This window comes from Mandrillus leucophaeus, unplaced genomic scaffold (genome assembly GCF_000951045.1).
Source record: "Mandrillus leucophaeus isolate KB7577 unplaced genomic scaffold, Mleu.le_1.0 Scaffold442, whole genome shotgun sequence".
In the NCBI taxonomy this organism is placed as follows: Eukaryota; Metazoa; Chordata; class Mammalia; order Primates; family Cercopithecidae; genus Mandrillus; species Mandrillus leucophaeus.
The window spans coordinates 1,798,653-1,824,412 of NW_012104721.1; the positions used below are offsets into that span (position 1 = coordinate 1,798,653).

General features: G+C 51.2%; 1 protein-coding gene across 1 annotated transcript in view; it reads left to right on the forward strand.

Annotated features, from left to right (window-relative positions):
* ATP2B2 (ATPase, Ca++ transporting, plasma membrane 2) overlaps positions 1-25,760 on the forward strand; it is a 187,247-nt gene that overhangs the window by 140,926 nt on the left and 20,561 nt on the right. The window contains exons 11-15 of the mRNA XM_011994148.1: positions 12,235-12,476; positions 13,432-13,666; positions 21,354-21,533; positions 21,732-21,819; positions 21,911-21,948. Coding sequence (XP_011849538.1) covers positions 12,235-12,476; positions 13,432-13,666; positions 21,354-21,533; positions 21,732-21,819; positions 21,911-21,948 — 783 coding nt within the window. The remainder of the gene's footprint in view (positions 1-12,234; positions 12,477-13,431; positions 13,667-21,353; positions 21,534-21,731; positions 21,820-21,910; positions 21,949-25,760) is intronic.

The following is a 25,760-nucleotide window of genomic DNA, read 5'->3' on the forward strand; positions in this document are numbered from 1 at the left end:
AGGACCCGTGAAGACAGTGGTAGAGAACCTTGGGGTGATGCCAAACATGATGACGCTTTTGTCTTCTTCCCCCACCCCACCCAATTTGGGAATCAAGGGAGATCAGCGATGCTTTATTCTGCTCCCCAGGCTTTCCTAAAATAACTGGGATGCTGATAATGATCTCCTCCTGCAGACGTGGCAGAGAGGGGAACAGGCAATTCACAGAATGGGCTTTAGCCATGTGGGCACAGCCCTGTGGGGTGGGCTTGGATTGAGATGTGTATAGTGCAATTATAGTCAAAAAGAGTTCTTGGGATCTGCCAAGAAGGCTGAGGAAACCTCTCCACAGTGATGAGTCTCAATTAAGCAGTGCTTTTTAGCACTGGAGGCAAAGCTGAAATGTCATTTCCAGATGTTGGTGGATTAAGTCTGTTCAAGTGGCATAAAGGACAGGGGTCAGTCGGTCCATCTGAGGAAGTGCAGCTGCTGAGGTTGGAGAGAGGTGGGAACTGGGGTCCTTGGTTTGTAACCCAGGCCAGGTCCCTTACCTCCCAGAGTGCCCTCTGTATCTGGAACCCTGGCATCAAAGGATACCTGCGCCTGTCTTTCTGGATCTTTCTTGTAAGTTCCCTGGCCACATTATTCTTTTTGCTGGGCGCTGACAGCCATCGATGTGGGAAGGACAGCAGAGCCTCTGTGTGACTGGGTAGTGGTTAAAACTTGGACTCTGGAGCCAGACTGCCTTCGTTCAAATCCCTCACCAGCTGTATGAATATAAACAAATTATTTAACCTCTCAGTGCCTCAGTTTCCTAGGGGAGGGGGAGAATCTTGGATTGTTGTGAGGATAAAGTGAGTTAGTTAATGGAAAGTGCTTAGCACACAGCATTCAGTATGACTAGTATTGTTGTTATTTAGCAATAAAATCATCCACTGAAAGGAGATTCCATTTGTAGCAATGCAGAGGTTAACAAATAAACAGAGCGGAGGCATCAGGACTAGAGAGGGAAAGGCTATTGCCCAAAACCATTCAGCCAGTTAGCGGCAAAGCTAACCCATGGATACCCTAAAGCTAGCTGTTGAGTCAGATGTCCAGACTAGGTTCCTGGTCATAGAAACCAACCCTGCAGCCCTATAGTCTACGATCTGCTTGGGAAGAAAGGTCTGGGGTCCAGAGGGTGAGATTCACAGCCAGGGCCTGCAAGCCATATGGGGCAAAAGGCCTCTCAGGGGCTCCCCTTTCTAGGCTCAGATGAAGACTGAGAAGAGGCTCGAGCTGCTCAGCTCAGGTCAGACACCTGGCCACCCTCCAAACCAGGACAGGAAATCTAGATTGCAGGGCATTCTGAAAACATACAAGAGGAGACAGAGCAGGAATGACATGCAATGTCCACCAGCTTCACTACCCATCAGCTTTAATTGAGAAATGAGCCTAGACTGGGAAAATAAGACCCTGGGCAGGGCTGGGCTCCCATACGCTGTATTTCCCCCTCCACAAGGAGGCCAATTCCTCTGTGTCTTCTGGCTGTCTGGTGCCAGGCTGTGGGCTTTTTAAGAGTAGGAGACAGCTGAGTCTTCTCTCATCCCCCTCGGATAGAGTTTTGGGAAGTGCTGGTTGGATGGGTGATGTAAGTGAATGGACTGGTGAATAAATGTGTAGATGAGTAATCAATGAGATGAGGGGTAGGTAGGGAGAAGGGGTAATGAATGGATGAGTGGTGGGTAGGTAGATGGATGGGTGGATGGATGAATGAGTAGATGGATGGATGGATTGATGGATGAATGCATGAATGGGTGGGTGGATGAATAGATGGGTGAATGGGTGGGTGGATGGATGGATGGTGGTTAGGTGGATGGATGGGTGGATGTGATGGTTGGTAAATGGATGGATGGATGTGTTGGTTGGTGGATGGATGAGTGGATCCATGGATGTATTGGCTGGTGGATGGATGGATGGATGGATGGATGGATGGATGGATGGATGGGTAGATGGGATGGGTAGATGTGTTGATTGCTTGATGGAATGGAATGGTGGATGAGTAGATGGATGGATGAATGAATGGACGGATGGATGGATGAATATGTGAGTGGGCGGATGGGTGACTATGAATTTATAGGAGTCTTGAGGCAGGACTGATGTCTCTACCTTCTACTTTTTTGTTCTTGTGTGGCAGCAAGAGGCAGGAGATGGCCTTGGATCCAGTCCCATGGCCAATACCAGTGCTCTCTCACTACCTCCAGCTTGTTGTGCTGGTCTCTTCCACAGCTACCCTCAGCCATCCAGGCATGATTGATCCATAGACCTCCCAATTAGCTGATGCATTTTACTGAAAATAAAAGAGTATTTGCAAGGATAGATTGCAAGGTCTACAAGATTCACAAACCATAGAGACCACCTAGTTCAGCCCCCTCAGTTTACTCTAAGAAATGGGAAGGGATTTGTCCCAAGTCACCCCATGGATTAGTGAAGTTCCAGGTGTTCCAATACCTAGCTCGGGAAGCAATGGTTAAGAGGTTTGACTCTAAAGTCCAACAGACCATGGTTCATATCCCAGCCCCAACACTCATCACCTGTGTGACCCTGAGCCAGTTACTTAACCTCTCTGAGCCTCTGTTTTTCAGTCTATAAAGCGAGCATATCATTGTTGCTAACATTTACTTAGCTAGGCTCAATGCTGAGTGCTTTCCCTACCTTGCTTTGTATGACAACCAACAGAGTAGGTGACACCACACCCAATGCATAGATAAGGACCCTGCAGTTGGAGCAGTTAAAGCACATGCCGAGAGTGCCCGAGCAGATCTGAGGCCAAGCCAGGATTGGAACCTAGATCTGTAACAATCCCAAGCCCAGGCAGGTCCCTGACACTCAGGGCAGAGCTACACCTCTGCCCTGAGGCTGTTTGTCCGAGGGCTGTTGTGAAGCTTAGATGAGCTGAGGAGGTGTGTACAGCGCCCCGCACAGTGCTTGACGCAGAGCAGGCAGGCGCTCATCCATGGCAGCCATTACTCTGTTTCCCTCTGCTGCTCGTTCTGAGCCTTCCCCTCTGTAGTTTGCTGTGCCAGCCACTGTCTTTCCTGACCCTCCATATCCCCTTCAGATCAGCTGGCCAAACAGGACCATTCCCATCTCGCAGCTAGGAAAACCGCACTGCAGAAACAGAAGGGAACCTGCCAGGGTTGCTCCTCACCACCAAGTGGCAGAGCGGGGCCCAGAGAATTCTGGAGGAATTCACCAAGCAGGCAGGAGGCAAGAGTATTCCAGGCAGGGGGCATGACCCTGCAGAGGCCGAGAGATCTTAAGATGTGTGACTTACTTAGGAAACATGGTGATTTGTGGCCTGGGCATTTCTGCAGGGCCAGAATGATGAGAGGTGAGGCTGCAAGAACTGGGGGGAGCCAGTGGTAGCAAATAAACCCCTAATGGGCTTTCTCCTCCCAGCGTTCAGAAGAACCACCCCAGGCACAGGTGGAGGGTGGTGCGAGAGCTGAGGCTGCAGGCTGGGAGGCCTCTCAGGGGCCCAGCCCTATCCTGTATCCCATCCTTTCTGAGAATGGCAGAGCCTTTTTTCTTTCCATTCTTATTTCTCTCTTTTTTTTTTTTTTTTTTTTTGAGACGGAGTTTTGCTCTGTCACACAGGCTGGAGTGCAATGGCGCAATCTCGGCTCACTGCAAGCTCCACCTCCCGGGTTCACGCCATTCTCCTGCCTCAACCTCCCGAATAGCTGGGACTACAGGCATGTGCCACCACGCCCGGCTAATTTTTTTGTGTTTTTTTAGTAGAAACGGGGTTTCACCATGTTAGCCAGGATGGTCTCGAGCTCCTGACCTCGTGATCCGCCCGCCTCGGCCTCCCAAAGTGCTGGGATTACAGGCTTGAGCCACCGCGCCCAGCCTCCATTCTTATTTCTAATCATCAGGAACTAAACTTGCCCTCGGATGGAAGCTGCGTGAATCATCTTTCAGTCAGAAATTGCTTCCCTGCCTCAGAAACCCTAGCACACCCTCAGATTCCCTTTGTGGTCTCCGGTGCTTTGTACATCAAGACTTCCACTAGCAGCTCTAGCCACCCTGCAGCTCCTCCGAGCCACAGCTGAGCTTTCAGATGGAAATAGCTCTTTCCTCCGACTCTGGAGGCACCGCGCTTCCTTGGGAAAACATTCCCGTATTCTGCCCAAGTCTATTCCGTGTACTGAAACCACCCGAGCGGACTTAAATTTTCTACTTCACTAGACCTCTTTTAGAAGAGATTGACACTACAGTTGACATTTGAACTATTAAACTGATGGGCACTTGTGGAGCTGAACTGTTGGAAGTTTATGGCATATTTCTGAAACATAAGCTATTGAGAGAAAAACAAATCTCCCTGGAGCCTCTGAAGTGGTTCTGAAGGAAGGCTTCCCCCTGCAGGATGGTTTTCCTGAGTAGATAAGCCAAGCTTCGCCTGGTGAAGCCCCAGGTCCCCAGGACACCCCATTCTACACAGAGGTAGCCACAAGGCCAATAACCCCAGAAGGGAGGAGGGTTGTCTGTGTTGTATTTCCCATAAATCTTAAAACCTAGCAGATAGTAGGGAGGGCCGAGGAGAAAGCAGAGACAGCCCTTGAATTCAGATCTCCTGGGACCAAACCCAGGGCTCAATCTAATATTCCTGTGAGCCTCAAAGTCCCCCTGAGCCAGGCCATGCCCCGAGACTGGGCTCGGGCCAAGGCAATAGGGTCAGAAGGCGTGGAAGATGCTGGAAGGGACTTAGCAGGGCACTGAGGTGAGGAGATGGGCCATGGGGTATACGAAACAGCAGGGACCTGGGTGTTGAATTCAACAAGGGTTTTGCTTTTGGTTGTTTTTGTGAACATCGTCTCTGGAAGAAGAGTTTAAAGGAAATCACTCCAGATGGGGAATTCCAGTTTTTAACAGAGCTGTTAGTCCCTTCACCCTGATACGCACACAGTGACACATACACACACACCACACATACACCACCCATCATGCACATACAGCACACAACTCACACCACTCACCACACACACCACGCAAACACACAACACACATATACCACCTACCACACACACAGAACACACATAACTCACACATCACAACACACACGAACACACAACACACATATACCACCTGCCACACACATACAACACACAACACACACACACAACCTACCACACACATACAACACACACCACGTGCACAAAACACACTACTCATCACACACACATCACACACACCACACATACACCACCCATCATGCACATACAACACACAACACACCACTCACCACACACATCATGCAAACACACAACACACACCACCTACCACACACATTCAACACAAAACACACACATACAATACCTACCACATACATACAACACACACCACATACACAAAACACACTACTCATCACACATGCCACACGTACACCACCCATCATGCACATACAACACAAAACACACCACTCGCCACACACATCATGCAAACACACAACACACATACCACCTACCACACACACAACACACACATCACACAGACACACAACACACATATACCACCTACCACACAATACAACACACACAGCACACACACACACCACCTACCACACATATACAACACACACCATGTACACAAAACACACACCACTCATCATACACACCACACATAGAACACACACACAACACTCACCACACATTTAACACATACAGCACACCACACGCATACACCACCTACCATGCACATACAACATACACCACTCACTACACACACCACATACACCACACATATAACACAACACACACACAACACTCACCACACACACCACACATCACACACACCACACATACAACACACACAGCACACATACACCACTCATGAAACACATCACTCATCACACACAAAACACACATACACCACCTACCATGCACATAACAACACACACTACATACACAAAATACATACACCCCTCATCACACACAACACACATATACCACATTACCATACACAAAAACCACACACAACACACCACACACAACATACACACACCACTCACCACACACAGTACACATCACATACACATCACACATACCACTCACCACACATACAACACGCAGACCACACATACCCATGCACATACAACACACACCACACACCACTCATCACACACAAACACACAACACTCACCACATGCATACAACATACACCATACACACCACTCATCACACACACTACACAACACATATACACCACATATCACACACATCAAACACACAACACATGTACACCACCTGCTATGCACATACAACACACACACAGCAGCACATATAACACACACTATGCACAGTACATACCATACACATACAGTGCACAACATACATGCCACACACACAACACACACCATGCACCACACACATACCAAGTACACTACACATATACACACACCACAGACACAGACCCCATGCATCACACACACACACGCGCACACACACACACACTCTGCACTGATGAGCTGGGGAAGGCTCCTGGGAGTCTACTCTCCTAGAGTGCAGCGCCTCTGCATTCCAGGGGGCTTCTGTAGTCCCAGACACCCGCACCCACCTCCTGCCCTCCCCGCCTCTGGGGAAGACCCCAGGGCTCACTGGCCTTGTGCAGCCACCCCACTGTCCTCAAAAGCCAGGCCTTTAGAGGATGATTCTGGGAACCAAGTTCTGCCAAAATTTCGTGCCACCTGGCATCCTGTTGGCAGCACCCCACACACAAACACAAAATTATTAATTGATTCACTGGACAAATGTTCACTGGCGGCCCATGGCACTGGTGGGGCAGAGATGTGGGCACAAATGAGGCAAACTGCCCTGCCCTGGTGACTCTGAGCCAGTGGTCTCTGCCAGGGAGAGAGGCAGGCTTCTGGGAGAGGTGCTCTGTGAGCTCAGGGCCCAGGCCCCGTGCTTCGGCTCCTAGCCAACTAGACCCTTCCTTGCCGTGCAGCCTCACCTCTCCTGGCCTCAGTTGTGCATGACTGTAAAATGGGAGGAAGAACAGCCCCTGCCCCATAGGCAGCTGTGAGCCTATGATTAGGTGATGCATGTGAAGAGCTCAGTAGAGTGGTGAGTGCGGAGCAGGCATCTGGGGAACCGGGTATGGCTGCAGCTGTTGAGGTCGGGCCTCCAGGCATCGGGGAGACGTCATTGCTGATGCCTGTCCTTAAAGGATGCTGGCTAGGTCACCAGAGACAGCCAATTAGCATAAAGTTGTTTTCTAATGGCCTCTTAGAGAAATTATCACATTGCAGTTATTGCAGTTTACCATGCTATGGAGTTCATTTAGGAGCTTTTTTTTAATTATTATTTTTATTTTTCGAGATGGAGTCCTGCTCTGACGCCCAGGCTGGAGTGCAGTGGCACAATTTCGGCTCCCTGCAACCTCCGCCTCCCGGGTGTGTGTGATTCTCCTGCCTCAGCTTCTCGAGTACCTGGGATTACAGGTGCCTGCCACCACTCCTGGCTAATTTTTGTATTTTTAGTAGAGACGGGGTTTTGACATGTTGGCCAGGCTGGTCTCAAATTCCCAACCTCACGTGATCCACCCGCCTCAGCTTCCCAAAGTGCTGGGATTACAGGTGTGAGCCACCACACCCGGCCTGTTTGGGAGCCTTTTAAGCTCTTTTTTTATTTCAAAAATGTGCGTAGGCCGGGCGCGGTGGTCACGCCTGTAATCCCAGTACTTTGGGAGGCCGAGACAGGTGGATCACGAGGTCAGGAGATCGAGACCATCCTGGCTAACACAGTGAAACCCCATCTCTACTACAAATACAAAAAAGAATTACCCGGGCGTAGTGGCGGGCACCTGTAGTCCCAGCTACACGGGAGGCTGAGGCAGGAGGATGGTGTGAACCCGGGGGGTGGAGCTTGCAGTGAGCCGAGATCGCGCCACTGCACTCCAGCCTGGGCGACAGAGCAAGGCTCCATTTCAAAAAAAAAAAATTTACGTAAAATATATATACCATGAAATTTACAAACTTGGCCATTTTTAAGTGTATAGCAGTATTAAGTACATTCACATTATTGTACAGCTCATCTCCAGAACTCTTTTCAGGTTGCAAAGCTAAAACTCTGTACTCATTAAATGGTAACTTTCCATTCTCCTCTCCTCCCACATCTGGCACCCACCATTCTACTTTCTGTCTATAAATCTGACTGCTCCAGTAGCTCATATAAGTCGAGTCATACAGTTTTTGTCCCTTTGTGACTGGTTTATTTCACTTAGCATAATGTCCTCAAGATTCCTTCATGTGGTAGTAGCATGTATCAGAATTTCCTTCCTTTTTAAGGTTGAACAATAGTCCATGTATGGATAAATCACATTTTGTTTATCCATTCATCTGTTGATGGACAGGTTGGTTGTGTCCAACTCTTAGACTTTGTGGTTAATGCTGCTTTGAACATGAGTATACAAATATTTCTTTGAGTACCTGTTTAAAATTATTTGAGGTATATTCCCCAGAATCAGACTTTCTGGATCATATAGTAATTTCATGTTTAATTTTCTGAGGAACTACCATACTGTCTTCCATAGTGGCTGTACCATTTTAGATTCCCACCAGTAGTATACAAGGGTTCCTGTTCCTCCACATCCTCACCAATATTATTTTTTGTTTGTTTCTTTTTTTAATCGTAGCCATCCTAATGGGTGATACATGCTATGGTTTTTCTGAATCCCATTTTTGCAAGTGTTATCCATAACTTGCAGCTCTTCAAGTCATCATTCATTGATCTTAGCTCCATTCACTTCCCAGCATCCCAAAACAAGAGCATGAAATGTCCTCTCAAAGATATGACCATGGCTGCACTATGACCATGGCTGCACCCAGCATTCCCCAAGGGCCCAATACCGTGCAGAGAAATGTACTGGACCAAGCTGGAACTGGAATCAGGGGTTTTGGAGCAGCCTCAGGCCTGACCCTCTGCAGGTCCCTGACGAGGAGCAAGTCCCTTTTCTCCCCAGAGCCTGTTCTCTGTCCCTCAAAACAGGAAGAATACCAATGCCTTAACTCCCTTACAGAGCTGGAGCCCTGGAGATAAAAAAGGCTCATGGAAATTCTGCAGCAGGAGCAAAACTTTTGGGTTTGTCCGGATCTTAAAAAGCCAAAGAAGAAGAGGGGAGGGTCCCTGATTCTTAGTAATGCATGTAGGCGATTTCAGAGCTCAAGTTCATGGAAACAAATTGAATTACGGAGGAGGCAGCTCTGCCATTTGCAACCATGGATTGTCTGAAATCCTTTTAGAGGAAAATTAAAATATTTCACAGAGGGTAATAAAATGCTGGGTGTTTTGCAGGCATGACTGCTCGGCTCTCTTGGGCAAATAAGTAATTAGGCATTTTTATTTAAGTCCTCTGTGTCGTCATTTTCTTTCATTAGTAGAGGGAGAAAAAATTGTTATGGGAAATACATAAAACTCTGGAAATCAACAGAAAGTTAATTATAAAATTGCAAATATATATATATGTGTGTGTGTGTGAGAGAGAGAGAGAAAGAGAGACAGAGAGAGAGCACACAATAACAGCATACTGCAGAGAGAGGGAAGATCTTAGAACTTATTTTCCGAAACTTCAGACATGGGAAGTTGTGTCAAATATTCCTCTGCTTCTTAGTAAAACCTATCAAAGAGCCTGGGGGTGGGGCATTTTCCAAGGCACAGGATGCCTCAGGTCAATCTGGCCATGGGAGCCGGGAAGGTGCTCTGAGCCTTGCTCCCTATCCACCGCTGCCGTACCATCCACTGAGGGATCTGCAGTTCTTCCTCACTCTACCCTCCCTCACCACATCCACTTTAAGGAGAGGGTTGATATTTCTCTGAGCTAGAAAGCATGTGCTCCAGCCTCTCCATCTTACAGATGAGGAAACTGAGGACCTCGTTTAGGTTCAAAGGCTCTTTTTTATTTCCTATGCATCCCCAGGTCTCAGGACCACTGCATGTCGATGCCTGTATTCCCCCCATGTGAATCGGGTCTGCTCTTTGGGCCCGAGCCCTAGCTGCAGAAGAGGGGAGAATAGCCCAGGGATATGTCCAGTTGCTGACAGAAGGTCCACCCTGTCTCTGCACAGCCAGTCATGCTGACATCTTCCTGAGTCCACCTTCTTCCTATCCGGGCTGCTCTTTTGGGTAATATGAGGGAGACTGAGGATGAGGATGCAGAGGCCTCCTTGTGAGAGGTTCATCTGGTACTTCAGGGGGACACAGGCATGTTCATAGCTATTTCATCTTCAGAATTTCTCTAGGGTCTATCTCTGGTGTCTTTCACCACCCCTGAAGCCACCTCCACCTGAGTCGCCCATATGAATGCTATTAAGTGGCATGAGTGTGTGTGCATTGGGGTCGGGGGGTGCACATGGGAGCCACCTGCAAATCTGCACTTTTGCAGCCTCCTGTGAATCCCACATCAGTGCCATATGGAGGCATCTCATCCTTACCATTAACCTGTCTTCCCTACCACTCTGGTCTGTATTAAACCATCTAGCGAACAGTTAATAAGCACCTGCTGTGTGATAAGCTTTGCACTGACCCTGAGAACCCAGAGAGAAATAGAATGCATCTTGTTTACACAGGGGAAGAAAGACCCACATGGCAGTTTTCAAAAACAAGGAGATATTTGAGCTGGTCCTTAAAGGACAAGAGGAAGTTTGCCTGGCAGGGGAGGGAGAGGGACCCACCGGGGAGGAGCAGCAGAGGTGAAGGTACAGAGGCATGAAACAGCCTGTGTTCAGGCAGCCGTGTGAGGAAGTGACAGGTGCTGGGGAGATGCAGCTGGTGTTCTGGGAGTCTCCAGGACAGGAGCTAATGGTGTTCACACGGCCCTGAGGCGGGCACAGGGCCAGCATGAAGCAGGTGCCAAAGACTGTGTGTCTAATGTGTGAAGGGGAGAGGGAAGTGAGGGAGGGACTCAAGGAAGGGATAAGTATTTGCAGCATATTCATATCATGGCATCTATAGAGCAGTTAAAAAGGAACACACTAGAGCCATAAACATGAATGAATCTCAAAAACAGAATGTTACAGCCAGGCACAGTTACAGCCAGGTATGGTGGCTTACATACCTGTAATCCCAGCACTTTGGGAGGCCAAGGCAGGCAGATTACTTGAGGTCAGGAGTCTCATTAGGTTAAACTGCATGAACTTGCCCATATTTGACCATTTTTGACATTCAAAAATAGCAGTTTCCATTGGTTCAACCTGATTGAATTCACAAGGGACAGTCTGTCCATCCCGTGAAATACCACTTAGCAATCAAAAGGAACAGCTTATCAGCACATGCAGCAGCTTGCCTATATCTCAGGGGAATTCTGCTGAGCAAAGAAGCCAAGCTCCGAAAGTTACAGACTGTATGGTTCCATTTACATAGCAGGCTGGAAATGATGGAAGCATGGAAACGGGAAACAGATTAGTGGTTGCCATGGCCAGGGAGTGGGGGGAGAGAGAGATGATAGCTTTAAAAAAAGGGTAGTACAAGGACCCTTATGATGAACTGTCCTGAATCTTGACAGTGGTGATGGCCACATTAACCCACACGTGGTGCCATTGCATAGAAAATGCACATGCACACACACACACAAGCACATGTAAAGCCGGTGAAATCTCAACAAGGTCGGCTTCCATCTCCATCTCAGTTGTGGTACTTGTGTTAATACTACAGTGATAACATTGGGGGAAACTGGATGAAGGGTATATGGCATCTCTCTGTATTGTTTCTTATTGCATGTGAATTACAATTATCTCAGAATTAACAGTTAAATACACACAGGGTAATGATTAATGCCAAATTTAAGACAGAAGTTGTTTCTAGGACACAGAGTGAATTATGCATATGGAAAGAGGTTTGCAGAGGGGAATCAGCTTTGTCTATAATGTTTTACTTCTTAAAAAAGAAAAATCTGAGGAAAGTGTGGCATAATGTTAAGATGCTACAAAGCTGGATGGTAGGCACATAACTTTGTTACATCATTCTCTTTCTCATGTTTGAAATAATTCATAATTTTTTAAAAAGCTGATCTTGCTTCACTCCTTTCACCTGGAGCCAGGACTGGACCTGGGATGCAGAACCCTGAGGGTGCAGGGGATGGGCCAAGGGTTCCCTGAGGGCTCAGCCCCCAGCCCAGAGACCACCTGGTGGCAGTCCCAGAGCCTCAGTGGCAGCCGGGGCAGGGGCTCCCCTGACACAGGCCCCACCAGGTGCCAGCCGCTCCTGCCTCTCTCCGCAGCCCCCAGAGAAGGAGGGTGCCCTGCCTCGGCAGGTGGGCAACAAGACGGAGTGCGGCCTGCTGGGCTTCGTGCTGGACCTGAAGCAGGACTACGAGCCCGTGCGCAGCCAGATGCCAGAGGAGAAGCTGTACAAAGTGTACACCTTCAACTCCGTGCGCAAGTCCATGAGCACTGTCATCAAGCTGCCCGACGAGAGCTTCCGCATGTACAGCAAGGGGGCTTCTGAGATCGTGCTCAAGAAGTAAGCGCTGGGCAGGGCGCCGGGGCTGAGGGCTGTGCCCTGGTGCAGGGAGCCGGGGACGTCAGGGTCATACGGCACTGACCGCCATCCAGGCCAGGCTCAGCAGCCTGCTGGGCTAGAGTGGCCATCTAGCACCCAGAGCCACAGAGGGCCCTGCCCAAGGCCATCCAGGAAGATTCATCTTCACTTTCATGCCCCTTGGCCACTGTGTCTTCCACTATATCCTCTTAAACATTTCTATAGCCAGAGTCCTCCCCCTTCTCCTCCCTAAGCCACTGGTTCATCAGAAAGTTCTACCCGTTATCACACTTAGATCTCTCTTATTTCACTTCCTTTAGCATAGAGCCGGTTGATGGTAGCTATTTTCATTATTAGCCACACTTCTCTGACTCCAGAGGAGTGCTGGAAATAAGCCTGGTGAACTAAGCAAATCCCTTCGCCTCTCTGCCCTCAGTTTCCCCACTTGTACATTGAGAGGATTGTTCTAGCCCCCAGTGGTTCTCAACCCTGACTACACATTGGAATCACTCTGAGGAGTATTTTTAAAAAAATGATTCCTGGATTCACCCCAGACAAATTGAACTGGAACCTCTGGGGCAAGGCTCACACATGGATATTTATTAAAGGCTCCCCCAGGCAATTCTAATGTGCAGGCAGGGTCAAGAACTACTAGCCTGGGTTTTATGTGCTTTGTAAACCACTTCAGCTGTGGGAGTGTTATTTCAGATGAATCTTGTGAGTATATAATACATCAAAGTGGGGCTCCGCTTGCTGAGTGACCTGGGCAAAAATTGCAGGAAGGACGCCTGATTTCACCCTGCCTGGGGCATGGACTAGATGGGCACTGGATGACCAGCCACAGCCAGCTGAGCATCACGAGGGTGGGGAGGTGGTCTCTGAGCCGTTCAGAAGGAGCATTCCTTGGGCTCCCCATCTCCCTTCCATCCTCCTCCAGGTGCTGCAAAATCCTTAATGGGGCGGGAGAGCCCCGTGTCTTCCGGCCCCGCGACCGGGACGAGATGGTAAAGAAGGTGATTGAGCCCATGGCTTGCGATGGGCTCCGCACTATCTGCGTGGCCTACCGCGACTTCCCCAGCAGCCCCGAGCCGGACTGGGACAATGAGAATGACATCCTCAACGAACTCACCTGCATCTGCGTGGTGGGCATCGAGGACCCCGTGCGGCCGGAGGTAGGCCCCAGGGCCAGCAAGCTCAGGGAAAGGGGATGAGGCTGGGAGGCCAGCCACCTGGGTGACCTGAAATAAGTCACTTCACCTCTTTGAGTCTCAGTTTCCATACAATGCCCATGGGGATCTCCTTCCCCTGATCCTCATAAGAGGATCGCCCATGAGAAACAGTGTAGACCACACATGGCATGGGTCAGCCTAGAAGGACACAGAACCCACAGGTTGCCAGCAGGTGTTGCTCTGCCATGGGGCAGTCCTCGAGCTGTCCACCCAGCCACCATGAGCTCTTCCCTCTGGTCCCCCAAGGGACAAGTGTAGGGGCTGCCCTGCCTTAGAAACCTCTTGCCCTGCAGGAACCAGGATCTCCTGTAACAAATCCACAAACATGAATTCCAGGGTCCCTACAAAGGACACGCCCAATAGCAAGGGTCATTGCACTCAGGAGAACCCGAAGTGTGGTGTCCCTGTCAGTATTTATAGTTTCTCGCAGTGCAGATGCAGTTTACCAGCCAGTTTACCCTAGCAAGCTGGCCTAGGAACACAGCGGAGAGTCTACCTTTATCAGGTTTCCAGGCGAACAGAGCTAGAACGTTAACTGCAGGTCACATTCTCAAGCAGAAGGGAAGGGGGCTGACAGGCCCACTTCACAAGGATCGAGGGAGGTGATGCCTATCAGTACACCTAGTGGGGTGCTCAGCACACAGTAGGTCTTCAGTCTCCTTCAGCTGAATCTGCACCTGGAGGGGAAGGCCAAGAACTCAGTGCTAGAGCTGCCAGGGTCAGGGGAAGATGAGATGTGTGTGGTCTGTGAGGCTGCCCAGGCTGAAGAAAGGCTGTGGGGAGCAGAGGAAGCTGTCCTGAATCTCCAAAACGCTGCATGGGCGGGCAAAGTGAGTCAGCTCACACCGCCAGGCCCCAGGGGAGCACCCCGGGCATGAGGCAGGGTGCAGGAGGGGCTTGCTTCCCCATCCTCCCAGGACTCACTCGACTGTTGGGTCCAGACCGGACGCCCTGGCCAGGCCCTGGCCGGGTCGATTGGCCTCTGCTGTAAGACTTGGTGCTGATGCTTTGAGGACCCACCTCCTCCACTCCTTAATGGACCTACCCTGATACTGTTCTTTGGGGGTCTCTGGCCATTCCCTACTCCTCTCTGAGCCTCAGCTTCCCTTTCTTTAAGATAAAAGGGATAGATAAGATGCCCTCCAAGTTCCTGGCCCTGATGTTATAAGATTCTGCATTCCAAAACAAAATGAAACTAGGAGGTCACAGGCATGGACTTTCACATTTTAGGCAGCAGGGAGAGGGTTCAAAGTGTGAGCTCAGACATCAGACAGATCTGTGATCCTGAGTGCCAGCACAGCTGGCTGTGTGACGTTGAACCAGTTACATAACCTCTCTGAGCCTCATCTGCATACTGGGGATAATAATAGTATCACACACACCCTCTCTGGGATATCATGAAGGCTCAGATCATGTATCTACGAGCAACAGGCAGAGCATCTGGCACAAGATAGGTGGGCTACATATGTGGGTCCCCTTCCTTCACGCCCTCTCCAGTAGATTTCATTACCCTAGATCCAGGGACACGTAGCAGCCCTAGACACACAGTCTAGCCTACCAAAGGTGTTCAATGAGTGTTTGTGGAATGAATGAGTTGGGAGTGTCATTGTGGCTTCCTCACTCCTATCAAGATCCTAAAACAGCAAAGACAATTAATGTCCCTGGAGCTTGACAGTGGAGCCCACACGTGCTTTCCTGCAAACCTCTCTCTCCATGGACAGACAGGCCATTTATCGGCCTCCCTGTGGGACACCTCCTCATTACCAGTCACTAATGGGTCCAGGCTTCACTGTGATGTGTTATTTCGTTACTGAAAACTCTTCATCCTTGCACAGCACTTGAGGCTGGCCTGCCCACACCCCTGTCCTTCCCAATCCCACAACCTCCCCCTTCCCAGTCACTCCCAGAGTTCCTGGCTCACCACTCTGCCTTGGAAACATCCCTTAGATGAATGGAAGACACCAGCAGGTCCCAACTGTTATCTGACCATGACGCACAATAAGAAATGTATTTTATGTCATGACTCAGTAAACACACACACTTCACCAAAGCAAGAATTTCACAAAATAATGGGATGCACTTAACTATTTTCCATTCTTCTATTTATTTGTTTCTTTTCAAAAATGTTGGTCACCACCCACTAAACAAATTTCATGACTCTCACAGGGCATGACTTGAGGTTTGAGTGGCTGATCTAGTCCAAACACCTTCCCCTACAAACCCCAATTTCCAGAAGAAAACACCGAGGCCCAGAGGGGGACAGTGATGTGCCCAAAGTGGCTGAGTGAACCCAGATTAGAACAGGTTTTCTGCCTCCCTGCCTCAGGGCCTTTGCCTGGTTGCCACACACACACACACAAAGAAAGGAAAGGAGAGGAGAGAGGAGAGGAGAGGAGAGGAGAGGAGAGGAGAGGAGAGGAGACGAGAGAAGAGGAGAGGAGAGGAGAAGAGAGGAGGAAGTTCTAAGTTAAGAGGATAAGCAGATGAGGACAGGGATGAGAGCTCCCCATGCCCAGGGCCTGAAGGGGCAGAGCTGGGTCCCTGGCATTTTCTGTTGACAGCATGGTCATCCAGAGAAGCTGGCTGCAGGCACAGACTCTGGGAAAGGGGGGCCTGGAGCCAACCCCCAACCCCCAACTTTGCCACTAACGAGCCACTTCCCTCTGTGAGCCTCAGTGTTCTCATCTATGAAATGGGAAGTTAGCCCAGGTGCCCCTTGGGTCCCTCCCAAGCTCTGACGTCCCCAGAGAGAGAAAGAGTTGACTGGAAGACTTACCCTCCCATCTTCCCCCACTTCCTTCAGTCAAGGCATCCACATGGGCCACCCTTTCTCCTGTTGGCTCACCCCTGGGATGTCTGTATAGGAGTCATAAACTGTTTCACAGCGGTAACCTACTCAAGTGACACAGCAGACTCAAGGGACATGGGTTCTAATTCTGCCCCTGCCACTCCCTCACAGATGGCCTCAGTTTCCCCACCTGAAAACTGAGAGAATCAGACTGTCCAACAATCACAGTGAGGGACACAGTAGGGTTACAGGTGACACCACTTGCAAGCATAAAAGCTCAGAGTTGATTCAGCATCTCTGAATGGGGCGGGATGGATGCAGGACCCAAGGAGACGGGTGGGTATGGTTTTGTTTATTTGTTTATTTGTTTGTTTTTTAGGTAGGTCATTCCTGCCCCCTCTAGCTCCTTGGTTCCCACCTCAGAGGCAACCACTATCCCCAGTTTTTAGGGGTGACCTTCAGGGAACGTGTGTGCCTATGGTGATGGTGTTTTTGTCAAGCTCCCCAGGGCTCTGTCCTCCTGGACTCATCCGTTTATACAGAATTCTTTGTCACCCTCTGTAAATCTCACAGGTGAACGCCCTTCCTGGTGCCTCCAGCCTAGGAGGCTCAGCCAGAGGGAAAACCTCAGCCTGGACCATCTCTAGGGCCCTGCAGACACACTAAGATTCATTTTGCAACTGCAAGAAAACAGTCTGCCTCACTCGGTTTCCCTGGCTGTCAAGGGGTTGAATCTCCACATTGCCTTCCTCTCACGAGAAGACCAAAGGCTAGAACAGATCAAAACACCCTTGCCAAAGCACCCCACTGTCGGCCCATATAGTGGGTACATTTTCCAAGGTTGATTGAAGTCAGTGCCGATAAAGCCATCAGGAGAGCAGCGGTCTGGGATTTGCCGGGTTATCCGGGGGTGTTTGAAGCCCTCGGAGTCACAGACAACGGCTGTCACAGAAACAACAGATGTTTAAAAGCTTTTATTTAATGAAAACAGGAAGCACCCATTTCCTGGCTGCTTTTCCTCAGTGAGAAATATCTAGGATAATTTTAGCGACAGAAGTCATGTTTTCCCAAACTTATTTATTTATTTTTAATTTCACAGTAATTTTATTGATGTGGGAAGCGTATTTCAACTGGATCGATGCCTCTGGGGTTTGAGTCTTAAACATCTCCGGATCCTCAGTGTCCAGAGCAGTTAGATGCTCCAGAGCTGTTTGTCCAATAAGTGAATGAGTGAGCAACAAAACTAAGTCCTGAGAGCGGCTTAAGAAAACATCCCGTTGGGTTGCAGGAATCAGGAATGGCTTCATGAATAGAGAGCATTTCACTTATAAGATGGGACAGACTTGACACATAGAGGCTAAGGGAGGGAGGGCATTCCAGGCAGAGGGGACAGCATGAGCAGGGCAAGAAGGCAGGAAGGGATGCGGAGTGGCTGGGGCCTCGTGAATGCCCTGCTGCATTTATGAGAGGAAAGGGACTTGAAAAAGGTGTGCACGTGCCCATCCTGTGCGTGGGCTGTTTGTGCCCCGTCATAGAGTTCCCCCAGCCTTGCTGAAGGGTAGATACTATTGTACCCATTTTACAGATGAAGAAACCAGGGTTCACGTGAGACCCTAGAGCAAAACCCAGCCCAATCCTTTGGTCCCCAAGCCCTCTCTCCACTGCACAGAGGAAAGTATAGGGTCCGTAAAAATTAGCCTCATTTTTCTCTTGAAGCCAGCTTGCTTGGAGAGGCCCAGACAATGGCTGATTTTGGTTCTGGGAGACAGTCTTGAAAGTCAGAGTCTTTCTAAAATGCAGCACTGATCGTCTCATTCCTGGCTCAGAACTTCTCACAGTTCCCAGTGCCTGAAGGAGCATATCCCTGGTCCAGCACCTTCTGCCCCTCTCCAAATTCATGGTCTCCAGTCCCTAACCCACATCTTCTCTCAGCCTCAGCCCCTCCAGATCACCTGCCGCATGGCCCTCAGACCCGTTCATACCTCATGCCTTCTCTGCCAATGCAGAGTGGACAGTGCTCTGTGGCCAGGACTAATCTCTGTTCATCTGTGTAGCCTCAGCCCTGGCACAATGCCAGGAACCAGAGCCTCAGTTGGCAGCTCAAACATCCCCTCCTCCAGGAAGTCCTCCTTGATTTCTCCTCCCCACCCACTTTCTTCTAAAGCAAGAGTGCCCTCTGTGCTCTTTCAGTAGCATGTATACTCAGCAGTACAAAACCCCCTTCTGTGTTCCCAGAGCCTTTTGTATAGGCCTGTGCCAAAGACCCTGCCTCCAAATAGCGTACAGGTGTGATGCAGGGTAATGCTCTGCTATCTGAAAAAAGAAATGTTATGTAAAAAAATCAGCTAGACTTGTTCCACCGTGGAGCAGTGGGCATTAGAGGGAGGGAGTGCCCTGTCATCAGGGGTGTGCAAGCAGAGGCTGACCAGCCCATCTGTTGAGGACACCTGGGAACAGATCTAGACAATGAGCAGAGGGTCAAAGTCAATGACCCAAAGCCCTTTCCAACTCTAAGACCTCCAGCATCTTTGAAACCGAGAACCGAAATTCCTCCTTTTGGGGGCAGGAGCCAGATAAGGTGTGTATTCCCAGGAAACAGCAGCTCTTTGCTGTTCTCAGGGGCAGGTGAGAGCAGGGGGCCACAGCCCATGTTACAGCCGTCATGAGGCTATTAGTAAGTTATATAAACAGGATCTTTGACATTCCACGTCCCCACTCCCTCCAGCTCTGTAAAAATGAGGTCACGTTTGCTTACTTGATTAGCCACTGTGGCATGAGGCAGAGGCCTTGCTCACATGGCCCCCAAGCCCCAAGTGGGCACTGGAAGGCTTCTCCCCAGGCCCTGGAAATAAGCCCCAGAGGAGGCTGGTGGTCAGCTGGCCCTGCTCTAACCCTTCAACAACAGGGAGATCACTACCTGTCACCACAGAGCCGGTCTCTGAGACAACTCCAGTAGCTAGAGAGTCCTCCTTACTGGGACCCTGCCCCTCCAGGACATCTGTTCCTCACGCCACAAGACAGCCACGCTCAGAACTGTGGGTTTCCTCTTGAAGGCATCAGGGTGGAGCCCCTGAAAGAGGGCAGCCCCACAGGCTGACACTCAGGTAGGTCACTAGTGGCCAGGATAAGGAAAGAGCGGCCAGGCAGTGCCCTCTGCACAGAGTACACAGGGAGGGTGGTGCCCTCCCCCATGGCGCCTGCCCTCCTGCCCAGAGGCAGGCTGGGCAATGACCCAGCTTGAGACGATAGTGGTGGGGGCTGAAGGAGTGGTGGGTGCTGCGGATGGGGTGGACACAGGCGAGACAGTCAAGGCCGATCCTTGTTCTTACCATTGCTGAGGGCAGAAAGGAGACCAGGGCAGGGGCTGTCCCAGTCAGGCTTGGCCCCACCTTCTAACTGTTTGTACTAGTTTCTAGGGCTGCTGTAACAAAGTCACACAAACTGAGTGGCTCAATAGCAGTTTGTTGTCTCACAGTCCTGGAGGCTGGACGTCTGTTTGAGACCAAAGTGTCAGCAGGGCTGGCTCTTTCCAGTGAAGCTAGGGAGGAGCTGTCTCCGCCTCTCTCTCAGCTTCCAGTGGCTTGCCGGCCACCTTTGGCCTCCTTGGAGTGTAGAAGCAGCACCCCAATTTCTGCATGGCATCTCCTTTGCATATCTTTGTGTCCAAATTTCCTCTTTATAAGGACACCATTCCTGTTGGATTAGGACTTACCGTGATGTGCTCATTTTAGCTGGATTTACCGCTATAATGACCCTATCTCTAAGCAAGGTCACATACACAGGTACTGGGGCTTAGGGCTCCAGTCTGTCTTTTAGGGGGAATATGACTCAATCTATAGGTTCCAACTCCCTCAGCGGTGGCTTGGCAGGTGGATGCTGGAGTGCGCTCCTGGTCACTGTGAGGTGTGCAGGGAGGGAACGTCAGACTGAGTCCTTCCAGGCTGGAGATTCTAACAGGCTGTGGTCTTTCCAAACAACTGGATTTTCTGCCCTTGACATGTTCTCTCCCACTGAAAGACGTTCTGCAGCAAATATTATTTTATTATTTGTCATTGCCCTCGGGTAAGAATCACTCGTTCCATTGATTTCTGTTGTGTATAAAGGGCTGCCCCAGCTCCAGGCTGATTTCCGTGAGGGAAACCCTTAGCTCTGCTCAGGGCTGGCTGCTGGGGTGGGGCGGGGCTGGGAAGCCTTGTGCCTTCTGATTGGCTGGCTCTGATCTGGCCTGATTGTCCCAGATATCGTCTGTCATTACAGTCAGAGAGGGCAGAACTATCCTTATTATTGCAGAGAAATGGTATATTTTACATGAAGCGTAATCATTTATACATATTCTAAACCCGTGTCACATTCTGTAAGTAAAATGCTCCCAAATGCAAATATCCCCCCAAGAAACTGAAAATACACAAATGGATTTGTCAAGTTTGCAGAACTGTGTATGTGGGTGAGACAAGGACAAGTTCACCTGGCCAAGCTTACCTGGGGCCAGATCTGAGGAGGTGTTCGTGGAAGTCTTTCCAAAATCCTTGCCCAGGTCAAGACAGCCAGTGGTTCTGTCTCAGGATGGACTGTCAGGGTCAATAGGTGGTAGCCACCTGGGACTCTGTGATGAGAACCACATCAGGGTTTAATCAAAGGATGTGTGATCGATTAACAATGCCTGCCATGGGCACAGGAAGGGAGGCTGTGGCCCATGTGCCATGTGTGCCATCAGTATCTCATAGTCATCTAGTCCCCTTTCAGTAGAGCTGCCTGTGAGAAGGGCTCCTCTGGAATCCACGAAGGCAGGGGGGATCTGCCTGAGGTGGTGCCCTCCCCCATGGCCCCTGCCCTCCTGCCCAGGTCCCAGAAGCCATCCGCAAGTGCCAGCGGGCAGGCATCACGGTCCGCATGGTCACTGGTGACAATATCAACACGGCTCGGGCCATCGCCATCAAGTGTGGCATCATCCATCCTGGGGAGGACTTTCTGTGCCTCGAGGGCAAGGAGTTCAACAGAAGGATCCGCAACGAGAAGGGGGAGGTGCGTGTCCCAGCGTAAAGCATCCTCCGGGGAACGTGCTTAGATGGGGGCTGGGAGGTAGGGTGCTGCATGATCGTACAGAAGCCAGCCAGTGTGCTTCTAAGAGCCCAGTGACTCTGGGCATGTCCCCTCCCTTCTCCAGGCCTCAGTTTCTCTCCCCAACCCCACCGACCCACCCCCTTCCCCATCCCTTTCCAGATTGAGCAGGAGCGAATTGACAAGATCTGGCCAAAGCTGCGGGTGCTGGCTCGCTCCTCCCCCACGGACAAGCATACCCTGGTTAAAGGTAAGACTTGGGCGGGCACAGGCGATCCTGAAGCCCAGCACCAGGCCAGAAACTGGGCCCTCCTGTCCTGGCACTTGCAGCTTCTTCCCAGAAGGGAAGGGCCCCTCGCCCCCGACTCTCCACACCTGGGTACAGCCTTATGTCGCCCCCTTTTCAGTCCTGGGAGCCTGCAAGGGGCCAGAAGGAGATGGGACTAAGTCTTCTCTCTGGGCCTCCAACTCCCCTAGGAAACAATGGACCTGGGCCTGTGTGGGGTCCCAAACTCCCGGCTCAGGGCTGAATGGGGCCCACAGACGTGTTCTATGTGGCTGGTACAGCGCCTTTTTAAATGATGAATTTGAAAGACTACTCAGACCCTGCTCTCTCACCTTTGACACAGTCCTTACTGCTGCTTGTGGTCCGACACTTAGCCTACTCCACTTGTTCTCAGTCTGGTCTCAGAGCTTTTAGTCTCTTGGTCTGTGTGGTCCCTGAGGCAACCAACCAACATTTGTGACCAGGACCCCAGGGATGCGCTGTCTTGGGAATAGCCACCTGAGGGATGAGACCAAAAGCCAAAGTCTTGCTCCTCCCTCCAAAGGGAGGGTGCACCACTTGCTGAGCCTAGGTGGCCGGGTGCTGGGCACCCTTTATTTTTATTTTATTTTATTTGAGACAGGGTCTCCCTCTGTCACCCAGGCTAGAGTGCAGTGGTGCAATCATAGCTCACTGCACCCTCAAACACCTAGGCTCAAGCCATCCTCCTGCCTCAGCCTCCCAAGTAGCTAGGACCACAGGCATGTGTCAACACGCCTGGATAATTTTTTTTAATTCTTTGTAGAGACAGAGTCTCCCTATATTGCCCAGGCTAGTCTCGAACTCCTGGCCTCAAGGAGTCCTCCTGCCTTAGCATCCCAAAGTGCTGGGATTACAGGCAGGAGCCACTATACCCAGCCAACTGGGTATTTTTAGAGTCACATGGTCCTGGCTTTGCCACTGACCTGCTCTGTGGCCTTTGGCAAATCCCACTCTGGGACTCTGTTTCCTCATTTGTAGAATGGCTATGGGAGCAGGTGTCCACCGGAGATCACCCTAGAACATCTTAGATTCCTCTTTCAAAGGTGCTGCCCAAGGACATTAATGGAAGCAGATCTGGCCTGGGGAGAGAACCCCAGAACCACAAGGGAGCAGAAGGCCCCCAGCCCATCCTTACTCTTATTCATTCACTCATTCTCTCCATAACTGTTTACTGAGGTCCTGCTAGGTGCCAGCCCTGCTCAGGGCAGGCATGGTCCTGCCCACGTGGAATTCCTGGGCCAGGTTGCATGCAGCAGCATTGAATAAGTGGTCCCTGCATAGAGCGAAAGGCTACACTGCTGGCAGGGGTGCTCTCGACCCAACACTGGCCTCAAACTTGGATTAGGGAGGCTTTAGGTCACAGGCCATGGAAGGTGGGATGGGCTCCAGGGTTGGTAGGGCCTGTGCTTGAGGCAAGGCAGGGAACTGCTCTGCAAAGGGCTAGAGGCAGAAAATCCCCAGGTGCCTTCAAGGATCTGGGCCAGGACCTTGGGACGGGAGAGGGAAGCTACAGGAGACTGGAGCAGGTGGGAGGGCAGCAGATCCTGCAGGGCCACCAATGCCCACTTGAGTACCCTGCCATGGCCTGCACCATGTCACCAGGCTCGGGAACATGGGAGCGTTTAGAGAGTAGAAGCATCCTTTTAGAAAACTTACCCTGCAGTGCAGAGCATGGCCTGGCAGTCCCACAGGATTGTCCCGCAGGATTGTCCCACTGAAGAGCTGTCACCTGCCCACAGTGGTGACACCTCAGGTGGAGCTGCCAGGTGCGGGTCTGAGAAAGTCTGGGTGGTGGAGGGGTCTGGGCTGGGTGGTGGTTTGCATGTCATGGAGGGATGAGGAGCAGGAGTGTCTGGGATCCCATCAGTCTATACCTGTTGGAGAAGAGCATTGGACATCGAGCCAGGACGGAGAGCAGGCCTGAGACAGAGTCCTGGGTGGCACATGTGGGTGGGGAGAGAGGAGCCACAGAAGCCAAGAGCTGCCTGAGCGATGTTGAGGCTGAGAACCTACCAGAGGAGGCCAAGGGGAGGAGGCTAGAGGGGCAGGAGGATGGCCAGCGGGGAGTGGTGCCAGGAAGACAAGGAAGGAGGCCTGTGGAGGAGGAAGGTGTGGCCCATGGTGGGAATAATTGCTGAGAGGTCTGCGGGGACAGAACAGAAATGTGGCCTTAGGAGGCAGCCACAGGAAGGCCCCTGGTGACTGCACACAGTCAGGCCACCCCAGGACTGGAGGAGGGGAAGGGGTCTGGGGAAAGGTTTCCTCCCAGCTTTCCGCACAGCTCGAGCTATGCAAAGGTCCACGCCACCTGGGAGCCACAGGGCAGAAATTTGACCCCTCCCTGCCTTGGAGGAGCCCCCAGACTGACTGAGGGAACCATGGAAACTCAGGCCCAATGTCCCAAGGGGGCAAGCTTGGAGAGGCTGAGTCCAGGACGGTGGAACTGAGGGCTCACTGCCAGCTGGGTGGGAGCAGCCCAGGACGATTCCCAGAACACAGGGCACTGCAGCTGGGCCTGGAAGAGGGTAGAGCTGCAAGGAGCAGGTGGGGGCACAGTGCCCCAAGTCATGGAACTCAGCCCCTCATTCCACAGGCTGCCGCTGTCTGCTAGGCACAGAACAGAGAGATGCGCAAGGATGGAGCAGCACACAGAGTTACAGGGATCTGATTAAGGGTGGGCAGGGATCTTCAGAGGGTCAGAAAGGCTTCCTGGAAAAGGCAGCATCTGAGCCAAAAATACAGTACAGGTGGGTGACAGGAGTACCTCCAGCCAAGGGAACAGCCTGCGCAGAGACGGGCCAGCGAGGGCTAGCTCTGTGGGACTGCAAGCACAGATTGGGGGTGGCCGGGCAATGAGAGAAGGGAAGAGGTCAGGGTGCGGGTGAGGCCTGGTCACAGAGGACTTCATAAGTGGAGCTAAGAACATGGATGTTATCGTGAGGCCAAGGGGGAAAGCGGAAGAATGACGTTCCGGGGATGGGTGGGGGACGGAACTGTTCAGACGTGGGTTTTAGAGAGATTCTGGGGTTGCTGTGGGGAAGCAGGTTGGAGGGGCAGCCCAGAGTCAGTGAGAGGAAACCCAGTGATGCTGGTGGCAGAGGGTGGAGACAGAGAGGAAAGGAAGGGTTTCAGTGGGATTTTGGAGCCAGAATTGGCAGGCCTTGGTGATACATTCAATGTGCAGAATGAGAGAGAGACACATGGATGCTGACACCCAAATTCCTGTCCTGCCCATGGACATTCCTGCTTGCAAGCCCAATGAATGAGGGGTCCCACAAACTCCACAGGTCCCCACTGATGACATCCTTCACCCACCCTCTTCCACTGGCCCCAGCTCAGCGACTGGAGCCACATGTCATTTGTTCATTCTGTTATTTGTTGAACGTTTTATTGAAGATGAATGTCTGGAGAGAGGTCAGGGCCAGAATGGTGGGACAGAGGTCATTGGCAAATGGCAAAGCCAAGGCTTCCTCAGCAAGCCTGGACTCCCCAGGGAGAAGGTTGCTGGCTAGTGGTGTCGGGAGGAACAGATGGTGGGGTCCTGCTGAAACCCTGGGAGCCCTGCAGAGGCAGAGGGGGCCCTGAGCACAGTTAGAGGATACGATGTTTCTGGTTAGGGTGGGTGCCAATGTGGCCACGGGTTGCAGAGAGCAAAGACGGGGCTGGAGAGGTGAGCAGGGCCCAGGCCACAGGGGGCCCCAAGCCAGCACCAGCCCAATAAGGAGCCCAGCATGACCTGCTGGCAGCTATAGGCCAGCCTGCAGCTGAGAAGAGCCTGGATGGAGAGGGCGACTGGACAGGGACCAGAGAGGAAGTCATGCCCAGCCAGGCCCCTCCTGAGGACAAGGGCTGGCCCAGACTGCCTCCCACCTGAGTGGCCCAGG